Raw genomic sequence first — 24,456 nt, forward strand, 5'->3', positions numbered from 1 at the left:
AATTAATACATGGGATGAAAGGAGAGTCAATGGACAGCTACCACTACCTAAATCCCTTAGCTTTAAGTGGGAGTAATTGACGTAGCTGCCCGCAAGCCCACCTGTGCTTTAAAACGAGTAAAAGGAGGGGGTTACAGGGATGACGGGAGAGAAAGGGGCGAAAAGCAAAAACGAAATGATTCTAAGGAAGGATTGGGGCGGCTGCTCCACTGCCCCGGCACAGGTATCAAACGACTGTAAATGCATAATCTGAAAAGTGCTTTTCTACGTGGAAATCAGCGGTGGAGCCGATTCTTCTACGTTCCTCGTTGTAACGGTCAGCCTAGGATTCCACGAGCACTTCACTTGGGTTTCTCTTCTAACCCTCTGCCCTTCTGGAAAAGTGTTATTTTCTACCGACTTCATATGTCAGAGAAACAAACCTCCTTCGACTTGAGGAGCTTCTAAAACGCTTTACTTCCCTGAAAAGTGAAAACAGGTGAGACTGAAACAAGCATTTTTGTCCGGAGTCTGAAATACAGAAAAAGCAGCCGCTGGGCTTCCCTGGTGGCGCAGTGGTTGAGAGTCCGCCTGCCGATGCAGGGGACGCGGGTTTGTGCCCCAGTCCGGGAAGATCCCACATGCTGCAGAGCGGCTGTGCCCGTGAGCCATGGCCGCTGAGCCTGCGCGTCCGGAGCCTGTGCTCCGCAACGGGAGAGGCCACAGCAGTAAGAGGCCCGCGTACCGCAAAAAACAAAAAACAAAAAAACCAAACCAGTTTCAACACCTGTAATCAATCCGGCTTTCTCTGCTACACCTGGGGCGGAAGGGGCGGAGACTCCGCTTGCGTCATAAACCAGCGCCGGAAGTTGGCTGCCATACAGCGGCGAGGCGGAATCTGTTCGGAGCAGCCGGGAAGTTTCTCCGTGTTACGTGTGTAGGTAATTGGCGGATTGGGGGGTGGGTATTTGGGCCAAAACTGGAAAGACGCTAGGGGCTAAACAGGTCTGGTGTGGGGTTAGAGTTGGGAGAGACTGGGGATAGAGTCGATGCTGTTAGGCCTTTGCCTCTTAAGTTGTTGGGTTGTTTGCCTCTTTAGCTTTTGGCGTTTTAGCCGTTGGGAGTTATTTCTTTGTTCTTCCCTTATCTTCGGTTCGCATGTTCTCCTGTTGAGGGATACAGTTTTTTGGTAATCTCTTGCTAAAGTTTGGAACTTGTGTTAAATGAAGACGCGAGCTTTGCAGTCAGATCTAAATCTCTGACTCTTAACAGATGAATAATCCTGCCCAAATTAACTTCTTTAAACCCCAGTTCCTTCATCTGTAAAATAAGAGTAATACCTCCTAGAATTGTTGTAAAGATTATAATGAAATAGCATGCATAATTGAAATGACATATGTAAAGTGTTTATTATTGTGTCCAGTTTGGGGGTAAATGCACAATACGTTGTTTTTTTGTTTCGTTCTTTAGACCCACCTATAGGATTTGAAAAAAGCACAGATTAGGAATTGGGACCTTTTTAGCTTTCTCCGAGAAACATGAGGCCTGGTTAGATTTGTGAGGACGCCATTTGAGATATTAAATATTTGAGTCTGTGATTTCAGGGACAACAATGGACACCCAGAAGGACGTTCAACCCCCAAAGCAGCAGCCAATGATATATATCTGTGGAGGTAAGAGTAACACAAAAGTAAGAGTATTTCACCTCAGTTTTAAAAAAATTATTGCATTTATCTTTGGCTTAAATGAGTCATCTTTAAAGTTAGAAAGCAGAACAACTTTAACAATCTTAAAAAAAAATCCTCTTATTAAGATTTCATTTTCTTTCCTAGGAAAAATGCCACTGTCTTTTGTCTGCCACTCTTTTTCTTTCTCCCTTAATATGTTGGTAATGGCAACATACCCTTGAGACTGAGTATACTATATTTTAGTGCTTTGGGTGAAAAGTATGGTTAAGATAATTTGCTCGTCTGTGATATTTCTCTTTTAGGCATTGAATAAACGTGTTTTGTTTCTAGAATGTCACACAGAAAATGAAATAAAATCAAGGGATCCAATCCGTTGCAGAGAATGTGGATACAGAATAATGTACAAGAAAAGGACTAAAAGATGTATCCTTCTAACTAAGCTTTATGACTATGAGATAAGAGGAAGTGAAAAATAATGCATGGTTTGATAGTCAAAGACTAATTTCTGGTAAAAATGGTAACAACTTGGATTACTTACCAAAAAAACAAAAGGCATGATTAGCATTTTCATGGACCAGTACTCCAGTGTATAGACATATACTAAATAATCTAAATACTAGTTGATTTTGGCTTTCATAAGTGTATTTTTTCAGGGATTCTGTATATAAGTACTCATTCTTGAGCTTCAGTTTATGGGCAAACTAAATGATACAAGGAGAAATACAGATATTGAGTTTGTATGCTACCTAATGGAATAAGTGAGGCTTACAAATTAGCTGAAAGACTGAGAGTAAATTGTTATGTAATAACTACCAGTGTTTTTTAGATCACTAAATTATCACTTTTAACACTGCTTTAGTGTTTCTTGGTGCATTGGTCTCTTGTATCATGGGGGGGCTAATAATTAAAATAGTTTATTTTTTTAGTTCATTTCTAATTATAGTAAATAGTGAACTTCATTCTTTTGTGCATTTTAGATTAAATAACTAGCTTATTGCAAAGAGAAAGTGACTTGGAAGTATTAAATTTTTAATATAATTTTGAAGTACTTATTTTGTCCTTAACTCAGTTTTTGTATAGTGGTGGTTTTTGATGCTCGATGAAAGATGAAATACAGAGGAATGTCTTCATTTGGATTTGGATTTGCTATTAATGTTGTCATATAGCTTTTGATTAGTGTACTTTATGAATACAACTATATACACATGATTTCATTTTAAAAACCATATTGTACTTAGGTATCTATTAATAGCTTATATAAAGATAGTTTTGTTCAGTTACATGGTTTGTAATTTAATTTTATCGTATATGTAATCTGACACACAATGAAGGTTAAAAGTGATTCCCCAAACTACACTTTAATCAAAACCTAGAATCATCTGGGGCCCTTGTTAAAAATGAAGTTTGCTAGGGCCCTTTAAAGGTCTGATAAGTAAGTTCCTAGGAAACCACTGTTTTACATCACCAATTGTTTGTAAACTCTCCAGCGTCATTTTGTATAGAGTATACCAACGCACTTACTATCAGTGTGCATACCTCATTTTGAGTTATAATTTATTTGTTAACTTGGCATAGGTCTTTCTTTATTTGTATATAATGCTTGACTGTTTTTTAAATCTTTGGCAAGGGAAAAGAAACTTTAATGATTGCTTTCTCTAAGGCAAAATCAACCCCAAGTAAAGTAGATGAAGCAGACTATTAAGGCAGGTGCAGTTTCCCAGGTGTAATCATTAAGGTAAAAAACTCTGCTTTCAGGATATAGAAAAAATAGGAGTTGGTTTACACTAAATTGGATGAATGTTTAAAGCTTTTGCCTTGATAGGGATGTGGATGCTCAGATACTCCATCTGTTCCAGGATTCGATTAGATATATTTCAACTTTGTTAATAGTTTTGTGTGTCTCGCACATTGAAAGTATTAACTGTGCAACTGTGCCGTTTAAAAAAGAAAACAAAGCATTGTTTCTACTACCATCCTCAAATATTAAGTTCTGTAAATTTATTATGTGCTATACAAAGTACTACCATACTTAAGATTTTTAAAGAGTGCTTCCTTGGTCCAGGTTTTCCTGGACTGTGGCTTTCATAATTTTGTAATTCTGCCATGTTCCTTTTTTTTTTTTTTTGTGCTATGCGGGCCTCTCACTGTTGTGGCCTCTCCCATTGCGGAGCACAGGCTCTGGATGCGCAGGCTCACTGGCCATGGCTCATGGGTGCAGCCGCTCCGCGTCACGTGGGATCTTCCCAGACCAGGGCACGAACCCGTGTCCCCTGCATTGGCAGGCAGACTCTCAACCACTGCGCCACCAGGGAAGCCCTGCCATGTTCCTTCTTGAGCTGGTCCTTTTTGTACAAGAGTCCCAATAAATATCTCTTTATGACAGCCTCCTAAACCACAACTCATTGGGTAATGTTGCTCTTAACTATTCTAATTTCATCATAGGTCCTTTGTGTATCAATAGTTTAATTGAATACTGTTATTTGGTTAACTAGACAGTGGTTTAATGGGAAAAGTATTAACCACTGGAACTCAAGACCATCGTTTCAGTTACCTCTTCGTGTCCCCATCATCTATAAAATGGATGTAATTTTACCTCTTGCCTACCTGGACAGTTTTAAGAAAAGGTAAAATAGATATAAAATTGCTTTTAAAAGATCCTTTTGAATAGTACTCTATAAATATAAAAATCAGTAAATCTGAGCTTGAAGCTAATACATAACTTGTCCCCTACTAAACTGCTTACCAGTGGCTGTAAACATGCAGGTCCATCAAAAATATCAATACACGGAAATTGGTTCAAATCCAGCGCTGCTACTCAATTACTGGCCAGTTTATCTCTTTTGACTTCAGCTTGTCAAAGTCAAGGAATTAATGATAGTTCAGTGCTTTTGGACTCTGAAGCTATCTTCAGAGATTGAAGTTAATGACATTCAAAACTAGTAGATGAAATCATAAATGACCAATTTTAAGAAGATTAAAATATCACATAAAGTGAGAAAGTGTAAACTGAGAACATGTAAAAACAAGTTGCCTCCTTACGTGTACAAATACATGCACATCCATCCACCCTCCACCCTCTGCCCAGACTTAAAAGATTACTGGGTCTGTTCTGTGGGAATGGACAATATAGGGACGGGATGGTGGGAAGCCAGTTAGGGGCCACCTGTAAAAGTTCAGGCTAAGAGTAATGGTGGCTGGGCCAGGGTAGGCGTAGAGGGAGTGAGAAGTAGCTGGTTGTGAGATATGTTTTGAAGTTGAATAGGACTTACTTGTGAATTGGTTAGTACTTAGGAGCACAGTAAACAGTATGGACTTCGGCAAAAGGCTTTGGGTCCGTATTCCCAGAGTGTCCCTTGTTCTATGTCAGTGACTACCAAGATTCACTTTCCTTATTTGTAAAATGGGCATGAAATAATAGCACCTATGTCAAAGGTTTGCTGCAAGATAAAATTAAATACTCCATAAAAACTCTTAATCTAATAACTGTTAACACCATTACAGAAAGTATTAGCATTTTCTGCACAGGTGCTTGTATCAGTCTTAGGATTAGTCTCAGTTACTGGTCTTGCTGTTTTCCATACTCTTTAGTTTGCTCATTGTAGAGTCCTAACCGCTGGACCACTAGGGAAGTCCCAGCTTGCTCATTGTAAAATAGAAATTGCACAGCACTGTCTTGCTGAAAATTCTTAGTAGCTTCCCATTTTGATAAAATGAAAACTATTGGGAATAGTATATTTGGTAATAGTATAGACTCCTTTCCTGCCTCTGTCACCACTTCAACCCACCTCTCAATCTTGGTTTTAAGGAGATGTTTGCAGTTCCTTAAGCAGATAACAGACCTTTTTGCCTGTGCTCCTGCCTTTCTCTCTGCCTGAAATGACCTGTCTTGTGTTCTTCCCCAGTGTCAGAATGCCATCTAGTTTTCTGTATTATTGTGGGGAAGTCCAAAACTATTCTTCCTAATGCTTTGTATGTGACCTGTTTTCGCTCTAGAAACTTAGAATTTTCTTTGCCAGTGTCCTGAAATTTTGCAGTTTGTGCCTTGGTATGGGTCTGTTTTCCTTCCCTGTTTTGGTCACTTGGTGGGTGCTTTCAGTCTGGAAACTCAAGCTCTTTAATTCTGGAAAATTTTCTTGAATTGATAACTTCCTACCCTCAGTATTCTCTCTAGATCTTTTAAATCTAATATTAGACCTAACTTTTTCATCTTTTTCGATTTCCTTTTTCTTCTTTATCTGCTCTGTGAAAGATTTCTTCAACTTTACTTTCTAATCCATCTATTAATTATTGGACGCAATGTCTTTATGAAGATGATAGTGGTAATTTTCATTTGCCTGCATAGTCCATTTCCTTTGAGTTAGTTTTTATCCTGCTTGTTTATTCAGCATAATTGTATATGTACATAATTGTAACCAGAAAAAAACCAAAGTGTGCGTGAAAAGAAAATTACAGGGCACGTGGAATTGCAACTCTTATTTCTCGGCTAACGTTCTTCTGTTCGGGTGAAGCTGGGTCTGCAAGGCCAATCAGCCGGATGGCAAACCGGAGACTAGCCTGTCATCACTCAGAGGCCCTAATCCCCGCCCCCGGCGGTCCGCCGCAAGCCCTCGGGTGCCGGAGTGGGGCGGGGCGACACGCCCCTCCTTGGTTACGAGCCGCGCGACTGGTGGTGTGTGGCTGCGGCTTCCGCAAGGCTTGGGGTCTGAACTAGGTGAGTATCTGCAGGCCAGGAGTAAACTACGTCTCTCTATCGCAATCCCTTCCTCTGGGAGCCGGGGTGGAAGACGGACCCGGAGGAGCAAATGCGCTATCGGACTGCAGTTGGAGGGATGTCCTTGTCGGCCGGGGCAACAGCCTGGGGGCCTTCTGTTTCTCGGGCCTGACGGTGGCGGATGTTGGGGCAGAGCGGCAACGCTGAGGTGGTGGTGCGGCGGGGAGGTTCCCGGGCTCTGGCGGCGGCCACCGGTCCTTGTGAACAAAGCAGAGGAATGGGGAGAAGTTTCGTAGAGTCCTAAAGTGCCCCTTGACCGTTGCGGGTTGGCTGTAGAGCTCCCGGATCTCAGGCAGTCCCTGACCCGCGCTGTACATAGAAACCGTTGCTACTGCTGGAGGATGCCGTTTCCTTCCGGTCTCTGGCTGCAGGTGGCGCCCAGCCCTGTGGATGCTGGAAAGAACGTGCCTAGGTGGAAGAAAACCATTTTTCGTGTTACTAGCCCATTGCAATTTGTGCTGGAGGTATTACTGATATACTGATTAGGAAGTATGGGAAATGGATGTGGATTAGGACGGTGGAGAAGAAATTAACGCCAATTAGGACCAAAGTTTTCTAATCAGAGGCAAAGAAATTGCAAACAGATGTGGAAGAGTTCTAAATAGAGCAAACAAAGTATTGTATGACTTATTTTTTGGAGTTTGAGAGTTAACGTTTAGTGGTCTTGAGAATCTCTCCTACCCACCCCCCCACCAAGTGGTAGTTTTCAAAAAGGATTCTCAGAAACGTTGAAACAGTGTTCAGAATAAAATTCGCTTGATTAGGTAAGAGGTGTCTTTATCATTTCAAATGTTTTTCACCATATTTTATTCAAATCATAAAATCTCAGGGGCTTCAAGATTCTATTGGCAGGCAGATTCTTAACCACCACGCCACCAGGGAAGTCGGTATATAGTAATTTAGCCCGATGAATGTTAACTGTTCTTATCAGGGAGAGAGAATTTACAATGAGTAGCTTCCTCCTCAGAAGAAATACTCCATCTCCTTTTCTATGGAAATGAAAAATAAATATTACAGAAGTACCTAGATGGTTACTACTATCCAAATTGAGTATTAATGTATATATTAGATTCATAACTATTTTCCTACACTATATTTCAGCCATGACTGCCAAAGATTATCCATCATTGTGGGGCTTTGGAACAACAAAAACATTTAAAATACCTGTTGAACATTTGGATTTCAAGTATATTGAAAAATGTTCAGATGTTAAACACTTGGAAAAAATTCTTTGTGTGCTCAGGTAAGCATTTAAAAATCATATCATGTTTCAGTTTGCCAATTTTAATTATATTGTTGACTTCTAAAATTCAAAGCTACGTTAGAAATTTTGGAGCAGATTTTCCAATATTGAAATTGTTGTTTTTGTCCATGTTAGGTTCCAAAATAGTGGTTTCAATCCTGTGGTTAGTTTGGCGGGTTCTGGCTAGATCTACTTCCAGCACAAGACTTAGGCTAATTAGTATCCAAGAGGGCATTTTTCTTGCTTCCTGGCACTTTCTAGGAACCGGTAAAGCAGCTGTTAGGAGGCACCTGCTTATGCTGATAAAGTGCTTTGGCACTCTCCCACTTCACACTATCTGCCAGCAAAGGTGGGTGACTCACTGGGAGCCGTCGCATGGGGGATGGGGTGGGGGGGACCCCAGAAGTCAGGGAATCAAGGCCTTTTCTGGGTAAGAGCCCTGTGGCTGTGATTGTCAAACTTTAATATTTGCCAAACATGGTGGTTAGAAAATGCAAATTTGAGGGCCCCACTCCTAGAGATTCTGTTTCAGGAAATCATGAGTGGAGCCCAGGAACGTGTTTTTAACGAGCACACTGGCTGATCAACATGCGGGTGGTCAAGGGAACTCTACAAGAAACACTGCCCTGTGGCCTACCGACCTGTGCCACCTGTTTGGGGTTTTTTGAGGGTTTGTCATTTGGAGGATCGCCTCATTACTGCAGAAGCACTTGTGAGCACAAACTGCCCATTTCCGGGACATCAATAGTATTCCTTTTGCTCGGCAGTGGTTCTCTCTTTTCTTTCCTCTGATGCCCTTCCTTACTGCTGTGTCCTTTCCTTTTTCTTTCTCTTTTTTTTCCTTTTTCTTTCTTATCACCTTTAGCCTCCTGTCCTTCCTAAGCATCCCTGCTTGTCCCCAGCCAGTGTTGATGTAATAGCCTCATCATATCATTGTTTTCCCTCTCGCTTTTCTCAACATATAAGAACGTTTTCATTTTTATTTGATTAAAGACTAAAAGAAAATGTGAAGTTTATGGGGTGAAAGAGTTTGAAAGACATTTTATGAATAGCCTAATTAAATTGTATTGACTTGGGATTATTTTTTTAATTTACTTTGAAAATGGGATTTATTTTTATTTTTCTAAAAATTTAGAAGTAAACAGATTCACAAGAATGGGGAAAAGATTGATTTTCCTTAAAAAAAAAAAGCAAAAGAGAACGCATGTCTCTGTATAACTAAGGAAGGAATTCTGTTCCTTGAGTGGTTGAATTTAGAGGTGTGTTGTTCTAAACTGTTCTTCTGCCATTTTCTTCCTATCCCTTTGGGGGGAAAAAGAAAATGAGCTAGAACAGTAACTCCTCATTGGAAAGTAAGTCCAAAGTCTCACTCTTTGCCTGTCTCTAATAATGAATTTCCATTTATAAGTTTAAAATTACCTTATATGCAAAATGAACATATGTGTGCTAAAGAGGAGAGAAAATGTTACCTATTCAACTTTTAAAGTGTGTGATGGAAATTGATGTCTTCTTTGGAGCTCCTTTTTCCCCCTTCATCGCAGTACTCCATAGATTAGCATGTGAAAGTGGAGGTTGCTCTAATTGAGGACGGTGAGGGGAAGGCAGCAGCTCAGCCTTCATCCTCATTTGGGGCAGACTGTGAGATCTCTGTGGAACCCCTGGGCTCCATGGAACCCAGCTTGCAAACCACTGGTCTATATGATCTCTAAATGAAGTGGTAACTCTAAAATTCTGAATTTTTTAAAAGGTCTGGTGAGGAAGGATATTATCCTGAACTTACTGAATTTTGTGAAAAGCGCCTTTCAGGCTTGGCTCCTGGAAGTAGAGCTTTGAGGAGAGAGAAACCTGCAGCAACAGCAGCCAGTTTCACAGCAGAAGAATGGGAAAAAATTGACGGTGATATAAAGGTATAGAGTAACATCACTTTTTGTGACATTGTTGTGGATATATATCTACTTTACTTATCTGAAATCCTAGGCTTCCTTTTTTTGTCAGTAAAGGGCTTTTAGTAGTAATTACTTAGGTGGTACTGGCTGCTTCTTACACCGAGGAGAATATTGTGAATGTGTGTGTGTGTGTGTGTGTGCGTGCGTGTGTGTATGTCTGGATTTGTTGGTGGGGGGTGGGGAGGGCATGCTCATGTATTTTATTTTTTTTATTTTTTTAACATAAATTTATTTATTTATTTGTTTTTGGCTGAGTTGGATCTTTGTTGCTGTGCGCAGGCTTTCTCTAGTTGCAGTGAGCTGGGGCTACTCTTCGTTGCGGTGTGCGAGCGTCTCATTACAGTGGCTTCTCTTGTTGCGGTGCGGAGACTCTAGGCGTGCGGGCTTCAGTATTTGTGGCACATGGGCTCAGTAGTTGTGGCTCGCGGGCTCTAGAGCGCAGGCTCGGTAGTTGTGGTGCATAGGCTTAGTTGCTTTGCGGCATGTGGGATCTTCCCGGACCAGGAATTGAGCCCGTGTCCCCTGCATTGGCAGGCAGATCCTTAACCACTGCACCACCAGGGAAGCCCTGCACATGTATTTTAAATGACTGAATAATATCCCATCCTATGAAAGGAACATAATTCAGTCAGCATCTATAAATAGTGTTATGTTTGTTCATAATTTTTTTGTACCATCCTGGTTGTTTCCTTGGGATAAATTATTAGAATTCAAATTACTTGATCAAAGGCTCTAAATATTTTTAAGGCTGTTGAAACACATTTCTGTGTTCTCAGGAAGTTGTACCTTTGTACTCTCCCACCAGCAGTGTGTAAGAATGCTCACTTAGGTACTCTTCACTTGAAACTGTAATCATTCTTTACATTTTAAAGTCAATTAAACAGTTAAAAAATGATAGTACGTAGTGTATTGTTTGTTTACTAGTATCGTTAAATTTTTAAAAATCTGTCACTTGAATTTCGTATTTTGTTAATGACCTGTTTCTGTCTTTACTGATTTCTTTTAATCAGCTTTATTGTTATTATTCACATTCAATAAAAATTAGCTATTTTATAAAACAAACAAATGTATGCAACAAAGCAGAAACAGACTCACAGACATAGAGAACAAAATAGTGGTTACCAGTGGGGAGAGGGAGGAAGGAGGGGCAGGATAGGGGTAAGGGATTAAGAGATACAAACTACTGTGTATAAAATAAATAAGCAACAAGGGTGTACAGCACAGGGAAACAGAGCAATTCTTTTGTAATAACTTTAAATGGAGTATAATCTATAAAAATATTTAATCACTATGTTGTATACCTGAAACTAACATAATATTGTATATTAACTATACTTCAATTTTTAAAAAATTAGCGATTTTATGGTAATTTCACTGAGTTTTGACAAACTGAATTTGCTGTGGAATATTTCCATTATCCCTAAAAGTTTTGTTTTGCCCCTTTGCAGTCAGTGCTGACTCCATACCCTGGCTCCGGGCAACTGCTGAACTGCTTTCTATCATTATAGATTTGCCTTTTCTAGACTTTCATATAAATATAATTATATAGTGTATCTTCTTTCATGTCTGGGTTCTTTCACTTAGCATGATGCTTTTGAGATTCATCTATGTTGTTGCATGTGTCCACAGTTCATTCCTTTTAATTGCTGAGTAGTAGTGAATTGTATGGATATCTCACAGTTTAACCATTTACCCATTGATGAACAGATGCCAAAATGTTTTCCAAAGTGGCAATCAATCCTGCCAATAATGGATAAAAGTTCCACTTGCTCTATATTGTGGTCCATACTTAGTATTGTCAGGTTTGTTAATTTTAGCTATTCTATTAGGTATATAGTGGTATCTCATTGTGGTTTTCATTTGCGTTTCTCTAATAAGTAATGATGTTGAATGTCTTTTCATGTACTTATTTGTCATCCATATATCTTCTTTTGTAGAGTGTCTTTAAATCCTTTGTCCATTAAAAGAAATAGTTTTTTTGTGTTCTTATTGAGTTGTAAAATACACGTCTTTCATGTATTTTACACACAAAGATACATCTTTGCAAATATTTTCTGATATTGTGTGGCTTGCCTTTTCATTTTTTTAACAGTACCTTTGAAAGAGCAAACGTTTTTACTTTTGATGAAACCGATTTTTCTTTTTATAGTTTGTGCTTTTGTGTCCTATTAAGAAATCTTTGTCTAGTTCAAGATCCCTAAATTTTCTCCTCTGATTCTTCTAGAAAGTTTATAGTTTTAGCTTTTAAATATACGTCTAAGATCTGTTTCATTTTTTAGACACACACACAAATATATACATACACACACATACATATATTTGTACATACTAATATGGATATCCAAAAGTTCACGTGTCATTTAATGAAAGATTATCCTTTCCTCATTGAAATTCTTGGTACCATTATCAAAAATCAACTGACCATGTATGTTTAAGTCTATTTCTGAACTCTCTCTATTCTGTTCATCAATCTAAATGTGTGTCTTTACACCAGTACTCCATTGTCTTGATGACAGTAAGTCTATTTTTTAATTTTAATTTTATCAACATTGGAGTATAGTTGATTTACAGTGTTGTGTTAGTTTCAGGTGTACAGCAAAGTGATTCAGTTATACATTTTTATATATATTCTTTTTCAGATTCTTTTCCCATATATGCACTAAGTCTTGAAGTCAGATAGTGCAAGTCCTCCAACTCTGTTCTTCATTTTCAGAGCTGTTTTGAGTGTTCCAGGTCCTTTACTTGCGAATTTCTCTCTCTTTTTTTTTTTAACCTCTTTATTGGGGTAAAATTGCTTTACAGTGGTGAGTTAGTTTCTGCTTTATTACAAAGTGAATCAGTTATACGTATACATATGTTCCCATATCTCTTCCCTCTTGCGTCTCCCTCCCTCCCACACTGCCTATCCCACCCATCCAGGCGGTCATAAAGCACCGAGCTGATCTCCCTGTGCTATGCAACTGCTTCCCACTAGCTATCTACCTTACGTTTGGTAGTGTATATATGGCCATGCCTCTCTCTCACTTTGTCACAGCTCACCCTTCCCCCTCCCCATATCCTCAAGTCCATTCTCTAGTAGTTCGGTGTCTTTATTCCTGTCTTACCCCTTGGTTCTTCATGACATTTTTTTTCTTAAATTCCATATATATGTGTTAGTGTACGGTATTTGTCTTTGTCTTTCTCTTTCTGACTTCACTCTGTATGACAGACTCTAGGTCTATCCACCTCATTACAAATAGCTCAATTTCATTTCTCTTTATGGCTGAGTAATATTCCATTTTATATATGTGCCACATCTCCTTTATCCATTCATCCAAAGATGGGCACTTAGGTTGTTTCCATCTCGGGGCTATTGTAAATAGAGCTGCAATGAGCATTTTGGTACATGACTCTTTTTGAATTATGGTTTTATCAGGGAATATGCCCAGTAGTGGGATTGCTGGGTCATATGTTAGTTCTATTTGTAGTTTTTTAAGGAACCTCCATACTGTTCTCCATAGTGGCTGTACCAATTCACATTCCCACCAGCAGTGCAAGAGTGTTCCCATTTCTCCACACCCTCTCCAGCATTTATTGTTTCTAGATTTTTTGATGATGGCCATTCTGACTGGTGTGAGATGATATCTCATTGTAGTTTTGATTTGCATTTCTCTAATGATTAATGATGTTGAGCATTCTTTCATGTGTTTGTTGGTAGTCTGTATATCTTCTTTGGAGAAATGTCTATTTAGGTCTTCTGCCCAATTTTGGATTGGGTTGTTTGTTTTTTTGCTATTGAGCTGCATGAGCTGCTTGTAAATTTTGGAGATTAATCCTTTGTCAGTTGCTTCATTTGCAAATATTTTCTCCCATTCTGAGGGTTGTCTTTTGGTCTTGTTTATGGTTTCCTTTGCTGTGCAAAAGCTTTGAAGTGTCATTAGGTCCCATTTGTTTATTTTTGCTTTTATTTCCATTTCTCTAGGAGATGGGTCAAAAAGGATCTTGCTGTGATTTATGTCATAGAGTGTTCTGCCTATGTTTTCCTCTAAGAGTTTGATAGTTTCTGGTCATATATTAAGGTCTTTAATACATTTTGAGCTTATTTTTGTGTATGGTGTTAGGGAGTGATCTAATCTCATACTTTTACATGTACCTGTCCAGTTTTCGCAGCACCACTTATTGAAGAGGCTGTCCTTTCTCCACTGTACATTCCTGCCTCCTTTATCAAAGATAAGGTGACCATATGTGCGTGGGTTTATCTCTGAGCTTTCTATCCTGTTCCATTGATCTGTCTTTTTGCTTTTGTGCCAGTACCATACTATCTTGATTACTGTAGCTTTGTACTATAGTCTGAAGTCAGGGAGCCTGATTCCTCCTGCTCCATTTTTTGTTCTCAAGATTGCTTTGGCTATTCGGGGTCTTTTGTGTTTCCATACAAATTGTGAAAAATTTTTTTCTAGTTCTGTGAAAAATGCCAGTGGTAGTTTGATAGGGATTGCATTGAATCTGTAGATTGCATTGGGTAGTAGAGTCATTTTCACAATGTTGATTCTTCCAATCCAAGAACATGGTATATCTCTCCATCTATTTGTATCATCTTTAATTTCTTTCATCAGTGTCTTATAATTTTCTGCATACAGGTCTTTTGTCTCCTTGGGTAGGTTTATTCCTATATATTTTATTCTTTTTGTTGCAATGGTAAATGAGAGTGTTTTCTTGATTTCACTTTCACATTTTTCATCATTAGTGTATAGAAATGCCAGAGATTTCTGTGCATTAATTTTATATCCTGCAACTTTACCAGATTCATTGATTAACTCTAGTAGTTTTTGTTTTCTTTCTTTTAAACATCTTTATTGGGGTATAATTGCTTTACAATGGTGTGTTAGTTTCTGCTTTATAACAAAGTGAATCAGCTATACACATACATATGTTCCCATATGTCTTCCCTCTTGCGTCTCCCTCCCTCCCACTCTCCCCATCCCACCCCTCCAGGCTGTCCCAAAGCCCCGAGCTAATATCCCTGTGCCTTGCGGCTGCTTCTCCCTAGCTGTCTACCTTACTACGTTTGTTAGTGTGTCTATGTCCATGACTCTCTCTCGCCCTGTCAAAACTCACCCTTCCCCCTCCCCATATCCTCAAGTCCGTTCTCCAGTAGGTCTGCGTCTTTATTCCTGTCTTACCCCTAGGTTCTTCATGACATTTTTTTCCCTTAAATTCCATATATATGTGTTAGCATACGGTATTTGTCTTTTTCTTTCTGACTTACTCCACTCTGTATGACAGACTCTAGGTCTATCCATCTCATTACAAATAGCTCAATTTCATTTCTTTTTAAGGCTGAGTAATATTCCATTGTGTATATGTGCCACATCTTCTTTATCCATTCATCCGATGATGGGCGCTTAGGTTGTTTCCATCTCCGGGCTATTGTAAATAGAGCTGCAATGAACATTTTGGTACATGACTCTTTTTGAATTTTGGTTTTCTCAGGGAATATGCCCAGTAGTGGGATTGCTGGGTCATATGGTAATTCTATTTGTAGTTTTTTAAGGAACCTCCATACTGTTCTCCATAGTGGCTGAACCAATTCACATTCCCACCAGCAGTGCAAGAGTGTCCCCTTTTCTCCACACCCTCTCCAGCATTTATTGTTTCTAGATTTTTTGATGATGGCCATTCTGACTGGTGTGAGATGATATCTCATTGTAGTTTTGATTTGCATTTCTCTAATGATTAATGATGTTGAGCATTCTTTCATGTGTTTGTTGGCATTCTGTATATCTTCTTTGGAGAAATGTCTATTTAGGTCTTCTGCCCATTTTTGGATGGGGTTGTTTGTTTTTTTGTTATTGAGCTGCATGAGCTGCTTGTAAATTTTGGAGATTAATCCTTTGTCAGTTGCTTCATTTGCAAATGTTTTCTCCCATTCTGAGGGTTGTCTTTTGGTCTTGGTTATGGTTTCCTTTGCTGTGCAAAAGCTTTGAAGTTTCATTAGGTCCCATTTGTTTATTTTTGTTTTTATTTCCATTACTCTAGGAGGTGGGTCAGAAAGGATCTTGCTGTGATTTATGTCATAGAGTGTTCTGCCTATGTTTTCCTCTAAGAGTTTGATAGTTTCTGGCCTTACATTTAGGTCTTTAATCCATTTTGAGCTTTTTTTTGTGTATGGTGTTAGGGAGTGATCTAATCTCATACTTTTACATGCACCTGTCCAGTTTTCCCAGCACCATTTATTGAAGAGGCTGTCCTTTCTCCACTGTACATTCCTGCCTCCTTTATCAAAGATAAGGTGTCCATATGTGCGTAGGTTTATCTCTGGGCTTTCTATCCTGTTCCACTGATCTATCTTTCTGTTTTTGTGCCAGTACCATACTGTCTTGATTACTGTTGCTTTGTAGTATAGTCTGAAGTCAGGGAGCCTGATTCCTCCAGCTCCTTTTTTCGTTCTCAAGATTGCTTTGGCTATTCGAGGTCTTTTGTGTTTCCATACAAATTGCGAAATTTTTTGTTTTAGTTCTGTGAAAAATGCCAGTGGTAGTTTGATAGGGATTGCATTGAATCTGTAGATTGCTTTGGGTAGTAGAGTCATTTTCACAATGTTGATTCTTCCCATCCAAGAACATGGTATATCTCTCCATCTATTTGTATCATCTTTAATTTCTTTCATCAGTGTCTTATAATTTTCTGCATACAGGTCTTTCGTCTCCTTAGGTAGGTTTATTCCTAGATATTTTATTCTTTTTGTTGCAATGGTAAATGGGAGTGTTTTCTTGATTTCACTTTCAGATTTTTCATCATTAGTATATAGGAATGCCAGAGATTTCTGTGCATTAATATTGTATCCTGCTACTTTACGAAATTCATTGATTAGCTCTAGTAGTTTTCTGGTAGCATCTTTAGGATTCTCTATGTATAGTATCATGTCATCTGCAAACAGTGACAGCTTTACTTCTTCTTTTCCGATTTGGATTCCTTTTATTTCCTTTTCTTCTCTGATTGCTGTGGCTAAAACTTCCAAAACTATGTTGAATAAGAGTGGTGAGAGTGGGCAACCTTGTCTTGTTCCTGATCTTAGTGGAAATGCTTTCAGTTTTTCACCATTGAGGATGATGTTTGCTGTGGGCTTGTTATATATGGCCTTTATTATGTTGAGGAAAGTTCCCTCTGTGCCTACTTTCTGGAGGGTTTTTATCATAAATGGGTGTTGAATTTTGTCAAAAGCTTTCTCTGCATCTATTGAGATGATCATATGGTTTTTCTCCTTCAATTTGTTAATATGGTTTATCACATTGATAGATTTGCGTATATTGAAGAATCCTTGCATTCCTGGAATAAACCCCACTTGATCATGATGTATGATCCTTTTAATGTGCTGTTGGATTCTGTTTGCTAGTATTTTGTTGAGGATTTTTGCATCTATGTTCATCAGTGATATTGGCCTGTAGTTTTCTTTCTTTGTGACATCCTTGTCTGGTTTTGGTATCAAGGTGATGGTGGCCTCATAGAATGAATTTGGGAGTGTTCCTCCCTCTGCTATATTTTGGAAGAGTTCGAGAAGGATAGGTGTTAGCTCTTCTCTAAACGTTTGATAGAATTCACCTGTGAAGCCATCTGGTCCTGGGCTTTTGTTTGTTGGAAGATTTTTAATCACAGTTTCAATTACAGTGCTTGTTCATATTTTCTTTTTGTTCATATTTTCTTTTTCTTCCTGATTCAGTCTTGGCAGGTTGTGCATTTCTAAGAATTTGTCCATTTCTTCCAGATTGTCCATTTTATTGGCATAGAGTTACTTGTAGTAATCTCTTATGATCTTTTGTACTTCTGCAGTGTCAGTTGTTGCTTCTCCTTTTTCATTTCTAATTCTATTAATTTGAATTTTCTCCCTTTTTTCTTTGATGAGTCTGGCTAATGGTTTATCAATTTTGTTTATCTTCTCAAAGAACCAGCTTTTAGTTTAGTGATCTTTGCTCTCGTTTCCTTCATTTCTTTTTCATTTCTTTCTGATATGATTTTTATGATTTCTTTCCTTCTGCTAACTTTGGGGGTTTTTTGTTCTTCTTTCTCTAATTGCTTTAGGTGCAAGGTTAGGTTGTTTATTCGAGATGTTTCCTGTTTCTTGTGGGCTTGTATTGCTATAAACTTCCCTCTTAGAACTGCTTTTGCTGCTTCCCGTAGGTTTTGGGTCGTTGTGTCTCCATTGTCATTTGTTTCTAGGTATTTTTTGATTTCCTCTTTGATTTCTTCAGTGATCACTTTGTTATTAAGTAGTGTATTGTTTAGCCTCCATGTGTTTGTATTTTTTACAGATCTTTTCCTGTAATTGATATCTAGTCTCATAGTGTTGTGGTTGCAAAAGATACTTGATACCATATTAATTTTCTTAAATTTACCAAGGCTTGATTTGTGACCCAAGATATGATCTATCCTGGAGAATGTTCCATGAGCACTTGAGAAAAATGTGTATTCTGTTGTTTTTGGATGGAGTGTCCTATAAATACCAATTAAGGCCATCTTGTTTAATGTATCATTTAAAGCTTGTGTTTCCTTATTTATTTTCATTTTGGATGATCTGTTCATTGGTGAAAGTGGGGTGTTAAAGTCCCCTACTATCAATGTGTTACTGTCGATTTCCCCTTTTATGGCTGTTAGTATTTGCCTTATGTATTGAGGTGCTCCTATGTTGGGTGCATAAATATTTACAATTGTATATCTTCTTCTTGGATCTATCCCTTGATCATTATGTAGTGTCCTTCTTTGTCCCTTGTAATAGTCTTTATTTTCAAGTCTATTTTGTCTGATATGAGAATTGCTACTTCAGCTTTCTTTTGGTTTCCATTTGCATGGAATATCTTTTCCCATCCCCTTACTTTCAGTCTGTATGTGTCTCTAGGTCTGAAGTGGATCTCTTGTAGACAGCATATATATGGGTCTTGTTTTTGTATCCATTCAGCCAATCTGTGTCTTTTGGTGGGAGCATTTAGTCCATTTACATTTAAGGTAATTATCGATATGTATGTTCCTATTCCCATTTTCTAAATTGTTCTGGGTTCGTTATTGTAGGTCTTTTCCTTCTCTTGTGTTTCTTGCCTAGAGAAGTTCCTTTAGCGTTTGTTGTAAAGCTGGATTGGTGGTGCTGAACTCTCTCAAGTTTTGCTTGTCTGTAAAGGTTTTAATTTCTCCATCAAATCTGAATGAGATCCTTGCTGGGTAGAGTAATCTTGGTTGCAGGTTTTTCTCCTTCATCACTTTACATATGTCCTGCCACTCCCTTCTGGCTTGCAGAGTTTCTGCTGAAAGATCAGCTGTTAACCTTATGGGGATTCTCTTCTGTGTTATTTGTTGTTATTCCCTTGCTGCTTTTAATATGCTTTCTTTGTATTTAATTTTTTTTTTTTGGATATTTAATTTTTGACAGTTTGATTAATATGTGTCTTGGCGTATTTCTCCTTGGATTTATCCTGTATGTGACTCTCTGTGCTTCCTGGACTTGATTAAGTATTTTCTTTCCCCTATTAGGGAAGTTTTCAACTATAATCTCTTCCAATATTTTTCTCAGTCCCTTTCTTTTTCTCTTCTTCTTGTGGAACCCCTGTAATTCGAATGTCGGTGCGTTTAATGTTGTCCCAGAGGTCTCTGAGACTGTCCTCAGTTCTTTTTATTCTTTTTTCTTTATTCTGCTCTGCAGTAGTTATTTCCACTATTTTATCTTCCAGGTCACTTATCCGATCTTCTGTCTCAGTTATTCTGCTATTGATCCCATCTAGAGTATTTTTCATTTCATTTATTGTGTTGTTCATTGTTGTTTGTTTCATCTTTAGTTCTTCTAGGTCCTTGTTAAATGTTTCTTGCATTTTCTCTATTCTGTTTCCAAGATTTTGGATCATCTTTACTATCATTATTCTGAATTCTTTTTCAGTTAGACTGCCTATTTCCTTTTATTTGTTAGGTCTGGTGGGTTTTTATCTTGCTCCTTCGTTTGTGGTGAGTTTTTCTGTCTTCTCATTTTGCTTATCTTACTGTGTTTGGGGTCTCCTTTTTGCAGGCTGCAGGTTCGTAGTTCCCGTTGTTTTTGGTGTCTGTCCCCAGTGGCTAAGGTTGGTTCTGTGTGTTGTGTAGGCTTCCTGGTAGTTGGGACTAGTGCCTGTGTTCTGGTGGATGAGGCTGTATCTTGTCTTTCTGGTGGGTAGGTCCACGTTTGGTGGTATGTTTTGGGGTGTCTGTGGACTTATTATGATTTTAGACAGCCTCTCTGCTAATGGGTGGGGTTGTGTTCCTATTTTGCTAGTTGTTTGGCACAGGGTGTCCAGCACTGTAGCTTGCTGGTCATTGAGTGAAGTTGGGTCCTGGCGTTGAGATGGAGATCTCTGGGAGATTTTCGCCATTTGATATTATGTGGAGCTGGGAGGTCTCTTGTTGACCAGTGTCCTGAAGTTGGCTCTCCCAGCTCAGAGGCACAGCACTGACTCCTGGCTGCAGCACCAAGAGCCTTTCCTCCACACGGCTTTCGCGCTGCCCTAGTCTCGTAGCTCCTGCCACTGTTCCTCAGGCCGGGTCCTTGTGGGAGCTGCTTGCCAATTTCTACAAAATACCTTGCTTGTATTTGAGTTGGGATTGTGTTGAATTTGTGGATCAGTTTTGGAGGAATTGATATCTTAACAATATTGAGATTTCTGATCCATGAACATATATTTTTCCTGTTCATATAGGTCTTTAATGAAGCAGTGTCTCATAGTTTTCAGTGTATACTTCTTATTTTTAATGAAATTTATTTCTAAGTATCTAATATATTTTATGCTACTGTAAAAGTTAATGTTTTAATTTAAATTTTTTTGCTCATTCTTAGTCACTTCAGATATGAAATTTTATTGGTTTATATAAAATTTATCATCTTAACCTTTTTTTTTTTTTTTTTTTGCGGTACGCGGGGCTCTCCCTGTTGTGACTCTCCCGTTGCAGAGCACAGGCTCTGGATGCGCAGGCTCAGCGGCCATGTCTCACAGGCCTAGCCGCTCCACGGCATGTGGGATGTTCCCGGACCGGGGCGCGAACCCGTGTCTCCTGCATCGGCAGGCGGCCTCTCAACCACTGTGCCACCAGGGAAGCCCCTATCTTAACCATTTTTAAGTGTACAGTTCATTAGTGTTAAGTATATTCATATTGTTGTGCAACCAATCCCAAAAACTTTTTCATCTCCAAAACCGAAGTTCTCTACCCATTAAATAACAGCTCTCCAATCCTACCCCCACCATCAGCCTGTGGCAACCACCATTCTACTTTCTGTTTTATTTATCTTTTGATCTGTTTACGTTTTTAATTTTTTTTGCAGTGTAGTTGATTTACAATGTTGTGTCAGCGTCAGGTGTGCAGCACAGTGACTCAGTCATACATACATATATATCTATCTTTTTCTGGTTCTTTTCCCTTATAGGTTATTACAAAATATTGAGTATAGTTCCCTGTGCTACACAGTAGGTCCTTGTTGATTATTTTATATATAGTAGTGTGTATGTATTAATCCCAAACTCCTAATTTATCCCTCTCCCCCTTTCCCTTTTGATAACCGTAAGTTTGTTTTCTATGTCTGTGGGCCTATTTCTGTTTTGTTTATAAGTTCATTTATATCAGGTTTTTTTGGATTCCATATATAAATAATATCATATTATGTTTGTCTTTGTCTGGCTTTTCACTTAGTATAATCATCTCTAGTCCATCCATGTTGCTGCAGATGGCATCATTTCATTCTTTTTTATGGCTGAGTAATATTCTGCTGAATAAATATACCACATCTTCCTTATCCATTCACCTGTTGATAGACATTTAGGTTGCTTGCATGTCTTGGCTGTTGTAAACAGTGCTGCAATGAACATTGGGGTGTGTATATCTTTTCCAATTACGGTTTTATCCAGATGTATGCCCAGGATTTGGATTGCAGTATCATATGGTAACTCTATTTTTAGTTTTATAAGGAACCTCTATACTGTTCTCCATAGTGGCTGTACCAATTTTCATTCCCACCAACAGTGTAGGAGAGTTCCTTTTTCTCCACACCCTCTCCAACATTTATTATTTGTAGACTTTTTGACGATGGCCATTCTGACCAATGTGAGATGATACTTCATTGTAGTTTTGATTTGCATTTCTCTAATAATTAGTCATGTTGAGCATCTTTTCATGTGCCTTTTGGCCTTCTGTATGTCTTCTTTGGAGAAATGTCTCTTTAGATCTTCTGCCCATTTTTTTGATTTTATATATATATATATATATATATATATATATATATATAAAACTGTATTAGCTGTTTGTATATTTTGGAGATTAATCTTTTGTCACTTGCATCATTTGCAAATATTTTCTCCTATTCTGTAGGTTGTCTTTTCGTTTTGTTTGTGGTTTCCTTTGCTGTGCAAAAGCTTTTAAGTTTAATTAGGTACCATTTGTTTATTTTTGTCTTTATTTCCATTATTCTAGGAGATGGATCTAAAAAGATATTGCTGCAATTTATGTCAAAGAGTGTTCTGCCTATGTTTTCCTCTAGGAGTTTTAAAGTATCCAGTCTTAAATCTATTTTTATTTATTTATTTATTTATTTATTTGCTGTACGCGGGCCTCTCACTGTTGTGGCCTCTCCCGTTGCGGAGCACAGGCTCCGGATGTGCAGGCTCAGCGGCCATGGCTCATGGGCCCAGCCACTCTGCGGCATGTGGGATCTTCCTGGACCAGGGCACAAACCCATTCATGTTCCCTGCATTGTCAGGTGGACTCTCAACCACTGTGCCACCAGGGAAGCCCTTTAATTTATTTTTGTATGTGGTGGGAGAGAATGTTCTAATTTCATTCTTCTACATGTGGCTGTCCAGTTTTCCCAGCACCATTTATTGAAGAGTCTGTCTTTTCTCCGTTGTGTATTCTTGCTTGCTTTGTCATAGATTAGTGACCATAGGTGTGTGGGTTTATTTCTCGGCTGTCTGTCCTGTTCCATTGATCTATATTTCTGTTTTTTGTGCCAGTACCATACTGTTTTGATTATTGTAGCTTTATAGCATAGTCTGAAGTCAGGAAGCCTGGTTCCTCCAGCTTCATTTTTCTTTCTCAAGATTGCTTTTGGCTCTTTGGGGTATTTTGTGTTTCCATACAAATGTAAAATTTTTTGTTCTAGTTCTGTGAAAAATGCCATTGGTAATTTGATAGGAATTGCATTGAATGTGTAAATTGCCTTGGGTAATATAGTCATTTTGACAATATTGATTCTTCTAATCCAAGAACATGGTATATCTTTCCATCTCTTTGTGTCATCATCGATTTCTTTCATCAGCCTCTTATAGATTTTGGAGTACAGAGCATTTGCCTCCTTGGGTAGGTTTATTCCTAGGTATTTTATTCTTTTTTATGTGATGATGAATGGGATTGTTTCCTTAATTTTTCTTTCTGATCTTTTGTTGTTAATGTATAGAAATGCAACAGATTTCTGTGTGTTAAGTTTGTATCCTGTGACTTTACCAGATTCATCGATGAGCTTTAATAGTTTTCTGGTAGCATCTTTAGGATCTTCTATGTATAATAAGTATCATGTTATCTGCAAATTGTGACAGTTTAACAACTTCTTTTCCAGTTTGGATGCCTTTTATTTCTTTTTCTTCTCTGATTGCTGTGGCTAGGACTTCAAAAACTTTGTTGAATAAAAGTGGTGAGATTGGACATCCTTTTCTTCTTCCTGTTCACCATTGAGTATGATGTTAGCTGTGAGTTTGTCATTTATGGCCTTTGTTATGTGGAGGTATGTTCCCTCTTTGCCCATTTTCTGGAGAGTTTTTATCATAAATGGATATTGAATTTTATCAAAAGCTTTTTCTGCATCTATTGACCATTCTACTTTCTGTTTCTTTGAGTTTGGCTAATCTAAATACCTCATATCAGTAGAATTTTAATTTCAATTTCTACTTGTACATTGCAAGCTTATAGTTATCTAAAATTGGCCTTTTTATATTGATTGTGTATCCTGTGTCTTGTTTAATTCAAACTAACACATTCGTTCTAGTAGCTTTTTTTGTAGATTCCTTGGATTTTCTTTATGGAAGATTATGGCATCTGTGAATATTGAAAGATTTTCTTCTTTTCCATACTGGCTGCCTTTTATTCCTTTTACTTGCCTTATTCCATTGGCTTGGACCTCTAATACAATGTTGAAATGAGAGCAGATATCTTTGTCTTGTTCCCAATCTTAGGTGAAATCATCCAGCCTTTCATTATGTTACTTTTAGATTTGTATAGATGTCCTATATCAGGTTGAGGAAGTTCCCTTTTGTTCCATGTTTGATGGATGGAGAATTTTTATCATGAATGGATATTGAATTTTGTGAAATGCTTTTCCTGCATTTATTGAGATGAACATATGGTTTTCTTAGTAGTCTGTTAATAAGGTAATTTATGTACACTGTTTTTGAGTGTTATAGTAACCTTGCATTCCAGGATAAACCCTACTCATCATGATGTATCTCTTTCATATGGATTGGATTGCTAAAATTTTGTCAAGGACTTTTTGTGTCTATGGATCATGAGAGATATTGGCCTGTAGTTTTCTTGTAATGTCATTGTCTAGTTTCTTAGCAGGGTACTGTTGACCTCAGAGTGAGTTGGAAAGTATTCTCTCTTCTTCTGTTTCCTAGAAAAGCTTGTGTATAATTGATATTATTTCTTCCTTAAATGTTTTCTAGAATTTACCATTGATGCCATCTGGGCCTCAAGTTTTCTTTATTGGTAAGGTTTTAACTATTAATTCAGTTTCTTTAGTAGACTCAGGGCTATTCGGGTTATCTTCAGAGCTTTCTCTCTGTCCAGCTCTCTCCTCTC

At 38.2% G+C, this 24,456-nt stretch overlaps 2 protein-coding genes across 2 annotated transcripts in view; both read left to right on the plus strand.

The window, feature by feature from the left end:
• Nucleotides 1-856: 856 nt before the first annotated feature.
• POLR2K (RNA polymerase II, I and III subunit K) lies at nucleotides 857-2,770 on the plus strand. Its single transcript, XM_065895602.1, has 4 exons — nucleotides 857-939; nucleotides 1,571-1,652; nucleotides 1,998-2,090; nucleotides 2,748-2,770. The coding sequence occupies exons 2-4, from the start codon at nucleotides 1,592-1,594 to the stop codon at nucleotides 2,768-2,770; spliced, it is 177 nt and encodes a 58-aa protein (XP_065751674.1). The 5' UTR covers nucleotides 857-939; nucleotides 1,571-1,591.
• A 4,771-nt stretch (nucleotides 2,771-7,541) lies between these two features.
• The window catches only part of SPAG1 (sperm associated antigen 1), a 99,026-nt gene continuing 82,111 nt past the window's right edge, over nucleotides 7,542-24,456 (plus strand). Inside the window, exons 1-2 of the mRNA XM_065895420.1 lie at nucleotides 7,542-7,681; nucleotides 9,429-9,588. Coding sequence (XP_065751492.1) covers nucleotides 7,542-7,681; nucleotides 9,429-9,588 — 300 coding nt within the window. The remainder of the gene's footprint in view (nucleotides 7,682-9,428; nucleotides 9,589-24,456) is intronic.

Source organism: Phocoena phocoena, chromosome 17 (assembly GCF_963924675.1).
Source record: "Phocoena phocoena chromosome 17, mPhoPho1.1, whole genome shotgun sequence".
Classification (NCBI taxonomy): domain Eukaryota; kingdom Metazoa; phylum Chordata; class Mammalia; order Artiodactyla; family Phocoenidae; genus Phocoena; species Phocoena phocoena.